This window comes from Falco rusticolus, chromosome 2 (assembly GCF_015220075.1).
Source record: "Falco rusticolus isolate bFalRus1 chromosome 2, bFalRus1.pri, whole genome shotgun sequence".
Lineage (NCBI taxonomy): Eukaryota > Metazoa > Chordata > Aves > Falconiformes > Falconidae > Falco > Falco rusticolus.
Genome location: NC_051188.1, coordinates 8,256,246 through 8,270,583, shown reverse-complemented (window position 1 = coordinate 8,270,583; position 14,338 = coordinate 8,256,246). Strand labels below are relative to the sequence as shown.

The window sequence follows — 14,338 nt, the reverse complement described above, 5'->3', positions numbered from 1 at the left end:
TTTTACTCCCCCGGCAGGTTTAAAAATCTAGGAAAACTATGGCAATAGAGTGCCCCGTTTCTAGGGTGGAAGGGTGGCTGTAGTCAGTTTTTTTACCAGCAGCCGCCTGCAAAAGTCTAGTTGGGCGTTAGGTTTACTAGCTGGGACTGGAGACAACTTCTGTTGAGGCAGGTTTGTTTTCAAAAACTTCTGCTCCGAGTGACTGCTACAACCAAGGGGCCTCCAAATCTTACCCTGCTGTGACTGTCAGCCCGTGCCCTGGGACTACGCTCTGCCCTCGCCTTTAGTTTGAACACAACGTTCTGTGGTTACACAAAGCCGTATATTTTCAAATCCTGTCTTATGAAGTAGCAGGTTTCAGTAACTGCTGTTTAATGGCCACGGTGTCCTCTGTTTCAGGAAGCTGAGACCATCTCCAAGTCTTGCAAAGAGAAAAAGAAAGTAAAGAAGAAACCAGCCTGCAGCCCTGGAGGACTGTTGGTGTGAGACCACGCTGAGGAGCGAACCCCCGCGGCGGCAGGCACGCTGGGGAGGTAGAACAGCCTTATTTTAAGCAATGCAAAGTGTTTTCATAGCCCAGCTCCACAGAGGCGTTGTGGTGCTCTGCATTTCACAGAGCTATTTGTATTAGTTCTTTAGTTCTCTGGAATATAAAATATTTTTAAATCGCAGCAGCAGCAGCAGCTTTTTTTGTTTAAGAAAAAAATCCAAAAACCACAAGGGAAAGACTTTTCCTGTCCAGGTAGTAGTTTAGCAACAGCTTTGCAAATTACAAGGTGACACTTCGAGAGTTAGCTGCAGCAACGTCATAAGCCCTTCTAGGTCTGAGAAAAGGATCCCCATCTACTAGTCTATTTAATACTGCTGCCTTAGGGTGGGGGTGGGAAGCATGTCTTACCTCTGAAAGTAATCCATTAGGACCTTCAGTGCGGAACGAGACTGGTCTCTGGGAGAACCACTTCTCGGCTGCAGAGAGGGGCCAGGCCCCTTCATTTTCACCTTCAGGTCGTTCCCAAATGAGCCAGGAAGCGACGCCTTCCTGAGGTGCCAGATGAACTGCAGCACTGGGCCCCCCCCGCCCCGAGTCCAGCTTGGGGCTGCAGGGTTCACCAGGTCATGGGGCACCTTGTGGTTAGACACGGCAAGCCCCACCTCTCCTCCACGCCTAAACACATTTCACGACTTCACGTATGAAGACTTTTCTCTCGTTCGTGTGCTGTTACGAAGTTCCTTTTCCTGGGGAACCCTTGTTGCGTGTAGTATTTTGAGTTTTCATTTCACTAACAAATCTGTGCACTGAAAGGCTAATTTTCTTAGTGTTTGAGTGCTGAGCTGTCCTCCCCTTAGTTACCGAAGGAAACGACCTCCGAGAATTTCAAAGCTCCTGCCTCCAGCGCTTTTGTGCACAGACGGAGGGAGAGCCATGCTGACCAACAGCTGAGGCCTTGTATTAGAGCTGAAGAGGAGAAATTTAGTCTCCAGGGCCCACTTCGGTGTGTGGGATGGCAGTGGTGAGAAGATGCAGCAGATAAGCCATTTCCCACCTCACCCCTGGTGCTGAACTCTCATGTAGGAACAGTGCACAGGGTCAACCAGTCACTCCACATCCAAAGAGCAACAGACCCAAGTCTGATGAGGAGCGGCTGAGGGAACTGGGGGTGTTTGTCCTGGAGAGGAGGAGGCTGAGAGGGGAACCTTAACACTCTCTACAGCTGCCTGACAGGAGGCTGTAGACAGGTGGGGGTCAGTCTCTTCTCCCAAGTGACAGGACAAGAGGAAAAGGCTGCAAGTTGCAGCAGGGGAGGTTTAGATTGGATAGCAGGAAAAAATTCTTTCACTAAAAGTGTGGTCAAGCACTGGAACAGGCTGCCCAGGGAGGTGGTTGAGTCCCCAGCCCCAGATGTAGATGTGATGTGTTAGGTTAATGGCTGGACCTCGTCTTGAAGGTGTTTCCCCATCTAAATTCTGTGATTCTTAAAACCTCAGAAATGGTTACAGCTTGCAAGAGGATGGATCTGTGCGTGAACAGTTATGACAGACACAGGTGGCTGCCTGCTGAGATCCTGGCTGCCAGCACCCATAGCTCCCAACACACTGCAGCGTGCCTGTTGTAAAAGCCACACTTACAGCCTGGTCATCTCTATTCATGTCTCTCAGATAGACAGCAAATAAGAAATTAATTTTATTTTCCTAAACAAAGATGATAAATAATTTAACACACAATATAAGAATTAGCAGGATAGCAGCAAGTTCAACTACAAACAGAATAAAACTGCAATAAAAAAAAGTTGCCACTAATCAGTACTACATTCTCTTTCACCCATAAAGGACCTACTCAAAAGTTTAATCCAAGAAGATTTTTCTTAAAATTATCGTTTTGTTAGAAGAATCAAACCAAGCATATGCATTTTGTACTCAACAAGATGTGACTGCTTCAGTTTTGGAAGGCATCCACCTGTGATGTCCCATCTCTGCAACAGGAGTTGTGAAGTCCTTGCAGAAGGCAAAGGGGCCACCACCAGAAGTTGGCAGCGCCAGCGTGTCCCATGGTTACAGAACAGTCCGGAGGAGGGTGGAGATGGGAGGAGGATGATCACCACCACGCTGGCACCACTGAGACGCTGAGTATTTCCATGTTACAAGCCAGATCCTATGCCCAGAAAATATGTGAGGGTTTATTGGAAATACTCTGCACTGCTTGAGGGGAGGAGTTAAGAGCCCTTATCTGTCCCAGGGCTATACACAGTTGCTGAGAGTGGAGGCATTTCCCCTTGGAATGACAAAGACAGAGAAGTTCTCCCATTCTGTTGACCTCTGGGGTTATGGAAATTGCAAGAGATACTAAAAAAATAAATCTATGGAGACATTTTAGTTCTGCATGAGATTTTAAATTTATGTAAACCAGTTCTCAAGAAAAAGGATTCTTTAATAAAGACCTTGGAGTGTGCGTTCATATCTAAATAAAAAAAACAGATTAATTTACTTGGATCTGAGTAGATCTGTAGGAATCTGGCATTAGTATTCCCATACTGGGAATACTAACTTGGGAACAGTATTCCCATTTCACAGGCATATCAGATCTTTAATATTCCATTTTGAAGAGGAGCTGAGAGTAAGAGTGTTCCACAAAGAAAACAAAATTAATTCTAAAACACATTAGGAAACACTTTGATTGAGCATAAGAAGTCCTTTGAAATAAATACAGTATTCAGTAGGGGACAACAAAATATTACCATTTGCCCACTCCTCCCCACAATTATTTTGCTCCTTAGTGTTGTGTATTCAGAAAACATTTTTAGTGCACAGTAAAAATATCAAAACAAAAAGGGTCCAAGGTTATCTACAGCGCAAACATGATCGTCAAACTGGTGTTGCCTGGGTGGCCTTTTCTCCATCTGTATTCGAGGCAGCCATTCCATTTTGATCTATTTCCAAAACCTGTAAAAGCCCAGCGCTATTGCTAAGCAAGTGAATACGGAAGCTGTTAAAAAAAAAAAAAAGGAAATAATTAGCTGCATGCTCAATTGTATCATCTTCTACATACAGGAAATTAACTGCAAACAGATGGAGGAACGGTAACAGCTCTAGAGTAGAGCCTCCTAAACTTCCTGAATTGCTGCAGGTGTGACAGAATAATTTTAGAAGATGATGACTTGTCTTTGATGTAGCCCCCTGCACAGTAGCACTGCCCAGGCGGCAGGATGGGAGGTCGAATTCAGCAGCCTGAGGACTTGTGTTTTCAGGGACACATCTGAGTAACCGCACAGGATAACAGAGCTCAACAGGCTACAGCAGCTTTCCCTGTCGTCACCCATCTATTGGAAACTGTATTACAGGAGAGATGGCTGTACCAGGTCTTCCATCAGATATAATTAAAATAATTTCCCACAGGACAAAGTGACAATGCACCAACAATACACGTACCCGATGCTACAGCAGGGTATGCAGGCAGCACCTCCGAAGCCCGAGGAGTTGCCTTTCAGATTTGTTAAACTGTTGTTTCAGTTGGTGTTACAATAAAGCTAATTATGTTTCCCTTCGAACTTGTTCTCACTTCCAAATATAATGCGTTACTCTCTTTTTCCAGCTTGATACAATAAAAAATCTCACTGGTTATGTATATATTGAGGAGACAACCTCAAGTCAGACTGAGTATGTGTTCTGCTTGAGAGGGGAAGTACAAGCACTGCCACACTGAAACTGTGTGTCTGCGGAGGACCGAACGGGAGGCAGAACTGGTCACGCTCAGACTAGTCCTGAATGGCAGCTAACTGCCAGGGAAACTTAAATAACCTCGGGAGAACTTCGGTACCAACTCCGCCACAGAAATGGCTGCCCTGCAGCAAGCAGAGGTACTGTCAGACCGGATAAGGTATTCAGGGTTTTTGTTTTTCTTAAAAATCACGTCCATATTTGTCCTAATCCACGTTCTGGGCACAATCCTAGTCCAACTGCAGCAGTGTCTGCACGCTCCCATCTCTTGTGTGTTCCCTGTCACGTTTCTTCCAGTTGTGGGAAGCGGTGTGAGTCTGCCATCCCAGCTGTCTGCTGCCGCACAACAGACCGTCTGAGTTCACTTAGCACATACTCTTGAATAAAATTTTATACACCCAAAATACAATACTGGTACTCACCTCCTTGCCTACCACATACCTGCCAAATAACGTATTGTATCGAGCTTATTCGATTCCATGAGAGTTTTTAAGGAAGCTATTTCAGTGTCGATTTTATTACTGATTTCTGAGATGACGCTGTTGGTACTAGAATCCTGAAAAAATTACAAGATAGCATATATTTGACAATGATCTCTCGCTCTTTCAGCTTTGCAAAGCCAAACACAAATACCACTCTACCAGCAACAAGAAAGAAACAATATTCCAATCTATCTCTGAAGTAAAATACATAACTGGTAAGAAAACTTGGAAGATACAGAACAGCATTTAATACAATCCAGGAAGAATACTGAAGCAAGAGACAGAAAAAACTCGGATCACACGGACTTTTGTCTCTGATACGCCAGTGCCTCCTAAAGGAGGCATTCATAGACACTGAACCTGCATTTTTGCAAAAGGAAGGTTTAAGCATTCACAAGCCCTATCCAGGAAAGGAAGGAGGTGCTGAAGATGAGACAGGTCCATCTTCAGCCTCTTACAATTCAGCACCCACTAGCAGGTTTGACAACTTCCAGCCCTTGAAATCCTTGTCTGGCTGTAGACACCCGAACCACCGGCCCCCTACCCCCAACCCCCCCCTACAGTTGGTCAGCACATCTGTTAACACCGGGAAGGGTGGCATGACAGCACGCATCCCGCCTCCGACAGCCTGCACATATGATACCCGGGAAGCGAGAGACAAGGCTCGTGTGCCTCCTCCTGCCTGAACGGCGTTCAGCGCGCATCTCCCAGGCATCGGCAATTGACACGTACAACAGGTATGATGACACAGCCCAGCCTTTTGCTTCACCATATGCAAGAGCCTACTAACTTTGGCGAAAGTTTGGGGGTTACTAACATGCAATGCATAACTGCTCAGTATGAAACGAGCTTTGTTCAGTACTTACTTTTTTATGAAACTCTGTAGTTGCTTCCATCAGTTTCCTCTCCTGATCTGTAAACTGCAACAAAAGATAAATTACAATTGTAGTAACAGAAAACAAGCCACAGAACTAATAAGGGTGTCTTCATAGACCAGCTTACCATATCCGTCACTCTGCTCCTTTCCAGGTTTATGTCTAGCTTGCTGTCAGCTCGGATTTTACCGGTTTCATTCTTTAAAGCAAATAAAGATTATGAAAATAACTATTTACCCTCCCTAACCGGAGCACATAGGTACCTGCTGTTTACTTACCATTAGCTGCTGTTTAACTTGATCTAATTCAATTTTCATTTTCTAGAGTGCAGAGGAGAAAAAAAAAAAAAAAATCATGATTTTACAAATTCAGAAAACTGCTGACCAAGTTAATCAGTCATGTAAGTGTTACCACCACATGCATGCAATTATTCTTCCATTATTTTTCTCCCAGTGGGGCAATTTGTTCTTTATTAAATATCCTAACTGGTGTGTTCAGTTTGTAAAGCCATATATAATATGCTGGGAATTTTGCTGAAAATAAAGGGATTATATTGTAACGATGATGACCTTGTTATTCTGAGACTAATGACAGCAAGAAAATACTAAAATGCTATCAAGCAAAAGCAAAACATGTCTCAATCACCAGTTTTATTAAATTGTTGCACAGAAACATCTGACTACTCTCCCGGCACTGTATGGTTAATGATGACAAGACTGTACCAGAATCACCATTAAATAAAATTACAGAAGATGATTTTAAGACACGTAGATTTTTTTTTGTTTGTTTATAGAAGAACTGAGTGAGTTTTATGAGGTGAAGTATATTTTTATGGGATCACAGAAGTTGTAACCTACAAACACTTCAACCGATAAAAAGTAACCAGAATTACTTTTACCTTCATATTTTGTTCCACAAAAACATGTGACAGATATAACCCAACATATATTACAATTTAGCTGCTTAATTAACAATATTTATTAGTACCTCGTTCTCTGCTCTCAAGTTTGCAAATTCACTTTTCTCCAGGATGACCATATCTTTTCGAATGGAGTCCAAATGTGCCATTATTTGCTGTAAAGTTATTTCCTTAGAAACAATAAAACATGCCATTGATTAAGCTGCATACTTTCTGGCAAGTACAGTAAAGATATTTAGGTCTGAAATCATGAAATTAGCTACTGCAAAGCACAAAAATAAGGAGAGCCTCCAACAAGAAAGTGACAAAACCACAGAACTTTATAGCCGCAATTGGTTTGAAAGATGATGTTTTGGCTTTGTGCTTTTCCTGTTGCTTTAATACACTACCTCTGAATTTAAGCAAAGCAGCCAGATGTGTTAGCCCAAGTAGCTGTGAAATGAAATAGACCTGAAACTACAGGTTAATCCTTCATTGCCTTACATTTCCAAAGAATGCTCACAGCCCATCAAGCAGTAATTGCTGGTTTGAACCCAGTTGCTAAGGTAACACTTCCATTTCTTGCCCGCAAAGTCATTAAAAGCCAAACACTTAATGATACAAGTATCACACTGTCCTCTCCGTGTTGAACTCTGACAGATACTAAACAGCACCGAAAAAAGCCTTCCTGGTGTTTGGGCTAACAAGTTCAGAATTCATTTGCTATTTATAAACTACAGAGTAAAAAAAAACTTAAGAAAAGACAGGAAGAAGCTTTAAATTTTAGAATCTTGAAAGCAATACTCCTTCAGTTCGCATAAGGAAGCGACGCTACTATTTAGCATGGAAAATGACATATCTCTGTGGGATTCTGCTTTTAAAGCTGAGAGCCAGCAAAAGGAGGAGCTCTCCTTCAGATTACAAGCAAACACCATTTCTCGGATCCCATGTTCAACTAAATTTGTTAAAATATGCCCTGACCCAACTACCACTGACATCTGACTGCTTTGTTGAACACAATGAAGTTTTTACAACTCCTGGGAAAACTTCAGTTGCATTTACACTGAGGAGCTGATTCGCTTCATCCCATCTTAAAACACTCAGTTTCAATCCTGACTACACTATAAAAAACAGCGTTTCTGCCTAACACAATTCCATGCAAATTATATCTGCGATACTTTCTTTACACATACTAGAATTTCCAAAAAGAAAGGTTTCCGTTTGATAAAAAACAAGACGTAAGTTCTTGTCTTCTGTGATTTATAGGGAAAAAAAGTTACACAACTTTTATTAAGAATAAATGCCAGTAAGATAAAAATCTGTTGGAAGTAAGGCTCAGCAGTTTAAATAAAATAGCAATGAATGTCTAATTGCATTAACTCACTGAAGAAGAATGGCATGTAATTTCAACTTGCACAGCCTTCCTGAGTAATTATTAAAACCATTACTGTGCATCAGAGCTTTATTATCCTGGCCCAGATGTCTAGCCTACAAGGAAAAGTAAAGTTATTTTTATTTTGGCAATTTGTTAAAAGGAAACTTCTCACCACCTCTATTACCAGCAGGAAAACCAGCCACACTACTCAACCGACTCACCGCCTCCAGATATGTCCACAAACGTGAACGTCTAAGTGAAGGAGACGCCTCAATGCTTTGCTCGAGCACAGGCCGAGGTGCTGAGCTGACCAGCGCAGACTTACACCAACAGCTCCATCATTCGGAGCCCACCTTCTGTCCTCCTGGGCACGTGATCCACCACAGATGACACCCAGATGGCTAAAACCTCTTCCTCCTAAATGAAGGTGGCTCTGTCCACCCCACCTGGTGGGAACAGTTCCTGGCCTTGGACTTCCACATTGTGCCCAGCTCAGGGAGACCGACAGCTGGCAGAGGTCAAAATCAAACCGTGGTGGCTTTGCACAGCTGCGTGGTGGTGCGCACACCCCAGCCGCATTTAGCTCTTACTACAGGTGTAGCTTTAGTGACTGAAACGCAGAGTAAAACTGTGAAATCGTTTTAATGGTAGGTTTTAATTTATGAATAGAAAAATAGGACAAATACAGCGTACCTCCGAAGAGAGCTGACATTGTTACTGAAGTTCAATAAAAACACCAACAGTTTTCTGGTATTTTAGGTGGCCTTGTTATCCCTCGGGAACCCCTCCTCGAACCTCTCTTTGCCCTCAAGCACTGTAAAGCACAGTTAAAAGTTTGGTCTCACCTGAGAGCTTTTCAGCAGTAAAGCCATCCCTGCATTACATTTATATATGCTGGCTCCATTTGGAAAACATTCCTGTGAGATGGAAGGTTTAAGATACTACTATTCTTAACACCACCTTGAAACTTAGGAAAACCTATCTCAGTGAAGTGATTCTAGTGCTATAGTAGAGTTGCTCTCTAGTCATTTAAATATGCAAATACGAGCTGTTAATAATTACACAACGCTGTATATGTACACCATAGATTACTTTTTACCTGCTGAGCCTGCGTAACCATATCCTTATAGACTGTGTCCAAGCTGACGTTTGACAGGGTTATTAATGCCGATACGATGGTCTCCGCTTGTTCCTTCCCAAAGCCTGGAAGACAGTTGAAGGATGCCAAGTTAAGGCGGTATTAGAACGCTCAAAGAAGAGGAGAGCGAGAGGTACATAATAAACTGGGACACCCAAGTGCTGTACCTAACTACAGTGGCAAATGGGAAGTCACACGATTACTGAAAAGTGACAGCGAGAAGCCAGTCACTGTGACTTTTACCTAGAAAAACCAGACCTAATGACGCAGAAATCCGAAGCACGTTAACTTTTAACATACCGAAATACTCTATGCATGCAGCCACCAGGACCAAATTTCTGTACAATCTTTAACTGTTCATGCTTATAAAAAAATATTCAGCAAAATTTAAATTTATAATGAACTTCCACAAATTCTGTTAAAAATCTAACTTACTTCGAGCTACAAAGCATGTATCCTGTAAAATAATACAATTGAAAGGTAAGTCTGCTTACACTGAAAACGTTCTGCACAGATAGGGAAACACACAAAACTGATTTTAAAACTGCTGCATCCATTGCATGCAGAATGAAGTCAAACTGGGAGTTTTGCTTTCTGGTGATAAAAACTACACTGTATCCATAGCATGGTGCCATTTGGAAGTGTTAAAGATGATGTGTAGTGAATAGCGAAAAACATCCCCAGCTGTATCTGGGTTTTAGCTGTACCTGATCTAGTGCTGAGAGCTTCTGCCCTAAAGATTTATTTCCAGCCATCTCACTGACATGTATTTCAATTGGCCCATTTTACAAAGTGGGATCAATTAACATTTTGTTGAAAATGCTTTAAAGGCAAACCCCTTAGAGAAATATGGCACTGCTCCCTTCTAAAATACTGGTATTGTCAAGCTGCACTATGGGTTTACATTACTTAGAAAAGCTATGCATGCTTTATGACAGTTTCCTGCCACTAAGGGGTGTGATAATACTGCTTCGGTTCCTCTGAATTTTCAGGGTTACTAAGGTTTTTGCCAATTCATCATTTTATTCTTCCTTTATAGCAGGAACATCCTTGTTGCATGCAAATTTTGAAAAATGTGGAGTTCATATATGCAAGAGAATGGAGCCTGAAAACCATCTGCAGCAAGTTTGAGAAAAATTAAATGCCTCTCGCTTTTGTGATTATGTATAGGTTTTACCTAAAGAGCCCTGTCACTGTAGTACTAAAGTATTTGTAGAAGATATGGAACAGATTAAACTGAGTAATAACACTGTGTGCCCGCACCAGACAGATTTCACCCCACGAGTTCTAAAGGAACTTTGAAGAAGAAATAGCTGAATTAGTCCTGGGGACAAGTAACATTTCACAGCCTACCTTAGTTACCCAAGGACTGGAAAATGGCAAATACTGGAACTGCTTTTAAAAACTGGCATTGAAGAGATGTAGGGAGCTACAGACTGATAAGCTTGACATGCATGAAAAAAAATAAACATTGTTAGTAGACTATTAGGAGTCTTCTAATTACTAACATATTATTATTAGACCCAAGTAGTAAAAAGAAATCCTAACCTGTCACTTAGGAGAAAGATTTTGGGATTTTAAAAGATAGTTGCTAGTCCGATCAAAATATCAGCTCAATGCTTAGTGGGGATCAATAAAGCAAACCAAACCCTTAGGAATTCCTAAGAAAAGAAGCAGAGAACAAAACAGATGGAACATTATGCTGCTCTTCAAATCCATAAGACATTCAGTTGTCAAGTAATGCCAGCAGCTCTGTTCCCTCCCCTTTGAAACAGGATGTGATAGAAGTGGAAAAGGTTCACAGAAGGGCATCGTGAGTGATGAGAAGTATGGAAAAGCTACTGTCCAAGGAAAAGTTCAACATGCTAGGATTCTTCCGTTTGGAAAAGAATGACAGGGGAATATGACAGAAGTTTACATAATCATGAGTGACATGACAGATCAAATGTTCATTTCCCTCTTTCCACAAAGGAGCTGAGCGGGCATTAACTTAACCTTGTAGAAACCAAATTCTGCATAAACAAAAGGAGTGGATGTCTGAAACTCCATGAGAAAGGATGTTCTGGGTACTAATCAGTTTATAGCGGTTCAGGGACTGAATAAGCTTGTGAAAAGATTTCCACTGAAGGTTACTAAAACTCACGCCTGGCTCAAAACACCTCCAGGGTAAAAACAACTGGACCAGTCACATACATGTGCCCTGTTCTACTACTCCTCTGCAGGCACCGACTCACAGCTCCTGTCGGGAGAGAGAACCCAGGGCTAGATGGACCTTTAACCTGACTTCAGCCCTCACACTCACAAAATAAACGTGCAAGTATTAAGAATGTATCACAGTACTGCCCTGCTGCAAATAGCTGTAGTTAGAAAAAAAATCTTATTATTAGCAGACTAGTAGAGGGAACTTCTATTAAAGCTTCGTTTTTGCTAGAAAACAGTTTTAAGTGTTACTGTTAATTTACATTTAACTGTGTTACATTCCCCAGCTGGAAGACACTATATAAACTTGCCCGCAGCTACAAATAAATCTAACATTAACAGTTATTTATACGGTTACAGAATTCAGTGGTTTTGGCTGGGCAGAGTTAATTTTACTCACAGCACCTGCTATGGGGCTCTGTTTTGGATTTGTGCTGCAGTGCTGATAACGCAGGGCTGTTGTAGCTGTGGCCGAGCCGCGCTGACACCGAGCCAAGGGCTTTGCTGCCCCTCACCCCACCCCACCAGCGAGGGGGCTGGGGGGGCACAAGGAGCGGGGAGGGGACACGGCCGGCACAGCTGACCCCCCTGACCCAAGGGATGTTCCATACCATATGGCGTCATGCTCAGCATATAGAGCTGGGGGAAGAAGGAGGAAGGGGGGGACGCGGGGAGTGACGGCGTTTGTCTTCCCAAGTCCCTGTTGCGCGTGACGGAGCCCGGCTGCCCTGGGGATGGCTGAGCCCCTGCCTGCCCGTGGGAAGCGGTGGGTGAATCCCTTGGGTTGCTTTGCTTGTGTGCGCAGCTTTTGCTTCACCCGTTAAACTGTCTTTATCTCAGCCCAAGAGTTTTCTGACTGTTACACTTCTGATCTCTCCCCCAACCTGCTGGGATGGGGGGAGTGAGCAAGCAGTTGCGTGGGGCTTAGCTCTCAGCTGGGATTAAACCACAACATTCCTTTTTGGCCAGCATGGGGCTCAACAACAGAGGCATCAAAGAGCATCAGCTGCCTTGCCTTCACCAGCCTCCTCAAGAGGCTGCCAAAACATTTTATAACATCAAGTATTGGTACTTGGGAAAACTGATAGCACTCATACTTAATAGTACTTAAACTAGAAGTTTTCCTTTGAATTATTTATCAAATATTACTTACCATGGGCTTCCAGATCCTGCACTAAAGCATGGGTATCAAAAGTTACTTTCCTCTGCTCCAGGGGAGTGATTTCAACTCTTCTGACATCATATGACTTCCTAATGAGCGTGGCAGCAAAACCTGGAAATGACAACACGCGCCTAAACTTAACCTGATTAGTTTATCATGCTATAAGCTAATTTCAATTTCTGTCATCATAGCAAGGCTGCATGGATCTTGCAACAAAAAGCTGGTTCCTTTTGATTGCTTGGTTACAACACATGTTAGAAACCACCAATCCCTTTTCCATAGGAAATTTATATCAGCTAGAACTTGTATATTGATCTTAAGTGTATTCATATAACAAGGAAGCTGTGCTAGACAAGCACCCTGATACAACAAAAATAAAACCACTATAAGCAATTGCTTTCTAATGTTTGAGAAACGCCCAATAATTTTCTTACTTTTAAAAGACCAGCAGTTCTAACACGCTACCAATTTCTGCTGGTTGCAGCTAACATCATTCATTTGGTTCTTCACAGAATCTCTCAGCCTTACTTCTATCACTTCTATCCTTTTCAGCAAGGAGAGTGCCATGTCTGAAGATAAAGCTACAGATTTTTTTTTTAGAAAGCTATGCAAATCTGCTGGTCTGAATGAATTTGTTGGTTCACCAGGAAAGAAACTGGGCAGCAAAGCTATACAGTGTTTGCACCCAATACCTCAGAGGTGGGTATTAAAGATCTACTCAATATTTATTACGTTGAGTACCTTCTCACATGATGTCTCACTGCTTCTCCTACTTCATTTCAAGGAGATTTTTCCCTTCATCTTATCTTTGCAGAGCCTTGCATGTTACAGATTCCATTTCGACAGATTCTTTGTTATCTGAAAGGCCCTATTCCTTCTAGATCCACACTTACTCAAAACTTTTTGCACTCCTGGCTCCCTGCCAACAAAATGTTATTCTGTATCTTATCTAGATCTTTACTCAAAAGCTTTGTATCATTTAAACAACAGGGAAATTATATTATGCCACTACTAGATAAATCAATTCACGCGCTACCTTTTATCTACTCTTAAGAACTGGCTACAACCAAATCCAACACAGTATCCAAATCAATGTCTGTACTAGATTTAAAAGGAAAGAAAAATATTTACGTGCATGAACATTGAATGCTATGTACAAATAATTAAAAAGAACACTAAACATTCTTTTTCCACTGAGCCATAACAGCTTTTAAACACACACCTCTTTGTCCTCTAAATGTTTTAGTGGATTTTTTTTCGCTGGGCTGAACAACTATATTGCATTCTCTCAGAAAAGATGCTATTAGAGCATGAAGCTTTTGGTTGCCTCCTTTCCCTATGGCTTCACTCCTGTACTCTTGACTGGATGCACGACTGGGCCCAAAGCTGTTTTCAAATCTCACTGATGTTTTCAAAGACTGTACCTGAAGCACCATTTTGTGATGCCTTCCTGCACCCCTCGGCTAACTCCCTTTGCTTCTACCTCTCAATCACTCCCTATCAGTCCCCATATGCTACTCAACCGACTGCTCTTACCCATGTAACTCGGCCCTTGCCTCGGGCTTGTAACTGCCCCAGGAAAGGCATTCTGTGCCCCCTCACACACCGCCTCTGGGACAGGCCTCACGACCGCGCTGAGGCAGAGATCCCAGCTCGCCAAACGCACTGTGCGGCCCCCACTGTACCTCAGCAGACCCCGAGGTTCCCCCAAGCAGCAGGCAGCCCTGTGCCCCCTCCTGCCGCTCAGGCTCCTCATCCCGCGGAGGAACGGGGAGCCGCCCACCCTGTGCGCAGTGCCCAGCGCAGCCCGCTGGAGGGGCTGCCAGCGGGCCAAGGGGCCGAGCACAGCCCTGCGGCGCCTCTCACCTCTCCGAGGAGCCGGAGGCAGCAGGGCCCGGCGCGGGAGCGGGCCCGAGCGGGAGCCACTGGCCCAGGCGAGCAGCGCAGCGCTGCGCCCCGCTCCCCTCATGGCAACACCAGCCCGCCGCTTCCGCCGC

General features: G+C 43.3%; 2 protein-coding genes across 13 annotated transcripts in view; one reads left to right on the top strand and one right to left on the bottom strand.

The window, feature by feature from the left end:
- The window catches only part of ANKRD42 (ankyrin repeat domain 42), a 24,129-nt gene extending 18,575 nt beyond the window's left edge, over positions 1–5,554 (top strand). For 7 of the 9 annotated variants that reach the window (XM_037376776.1, XM_037376769.1, XM_037376768.1 and 4 more), the window contains one exon: positions 400–671. In XM_037376776.1, the coding sequence (XP_037232673.1) occupies positions 400–445 (46 nt within the window). In that variant the 3' untranslated portion in view covers positions 446–671. Of the gene's footprint in view, positions 1–399; positions 672–3,546; positions 4,644–4,821 lie in introns of those variants that run through there. The other 2 variants (XM_037376771.1, XM_037376772.1) reach the window with 2 other exon arrangements.
- Positions 2,161–14,338, bottom strand: CCDC90B (coiled-coil domain containing 90B). 4 transcript variants are annotated; one of them, XM_037376779.1, is made up of 10 exons: positions 14,027–14,137; positions 12,333–12,452; positions 10,529–10,641; positions 8,942–9,045; positions 6,557–6,658; positions 5,848–5,889; positions 5,697–5,768; positions 5,561–5,614; positions 4,654–4,768; positions 2,161–3,481 (listed from the first exon to the last, which is right to left on the bottom strand). In XM_037376779.1, the coding sequence occupies exons 4-10, from the start codon at positions 8,960–8,962 to the stop codon at positions 3,426–3,428; spliced, it is 462 nt and encodes a 153-aa protein (XP_037232676.1). In that variant the 5' UTR covers positions 8,963–9,045; positions 10,529–10,641; positions 12,333–12,452; positions 14,027–14,137; the 3' UTR covers positions 2,161–3,425. The 4 variants fall into 4 exon arrangements, with proteins under 4 accessions (XP_037232676.1, XP_037232674.1, XP_037232675.1 ...); XM_037376777.1 differs by lacking the exons at positions 10,529–10,641; positions 14,027–14,137 and adding an exon at positions 14,208–14,338; XM_037376778.1 differs by lacking the exon at positions 10,529–10,641 and having other exon boundaries at positions 14,027–14,136.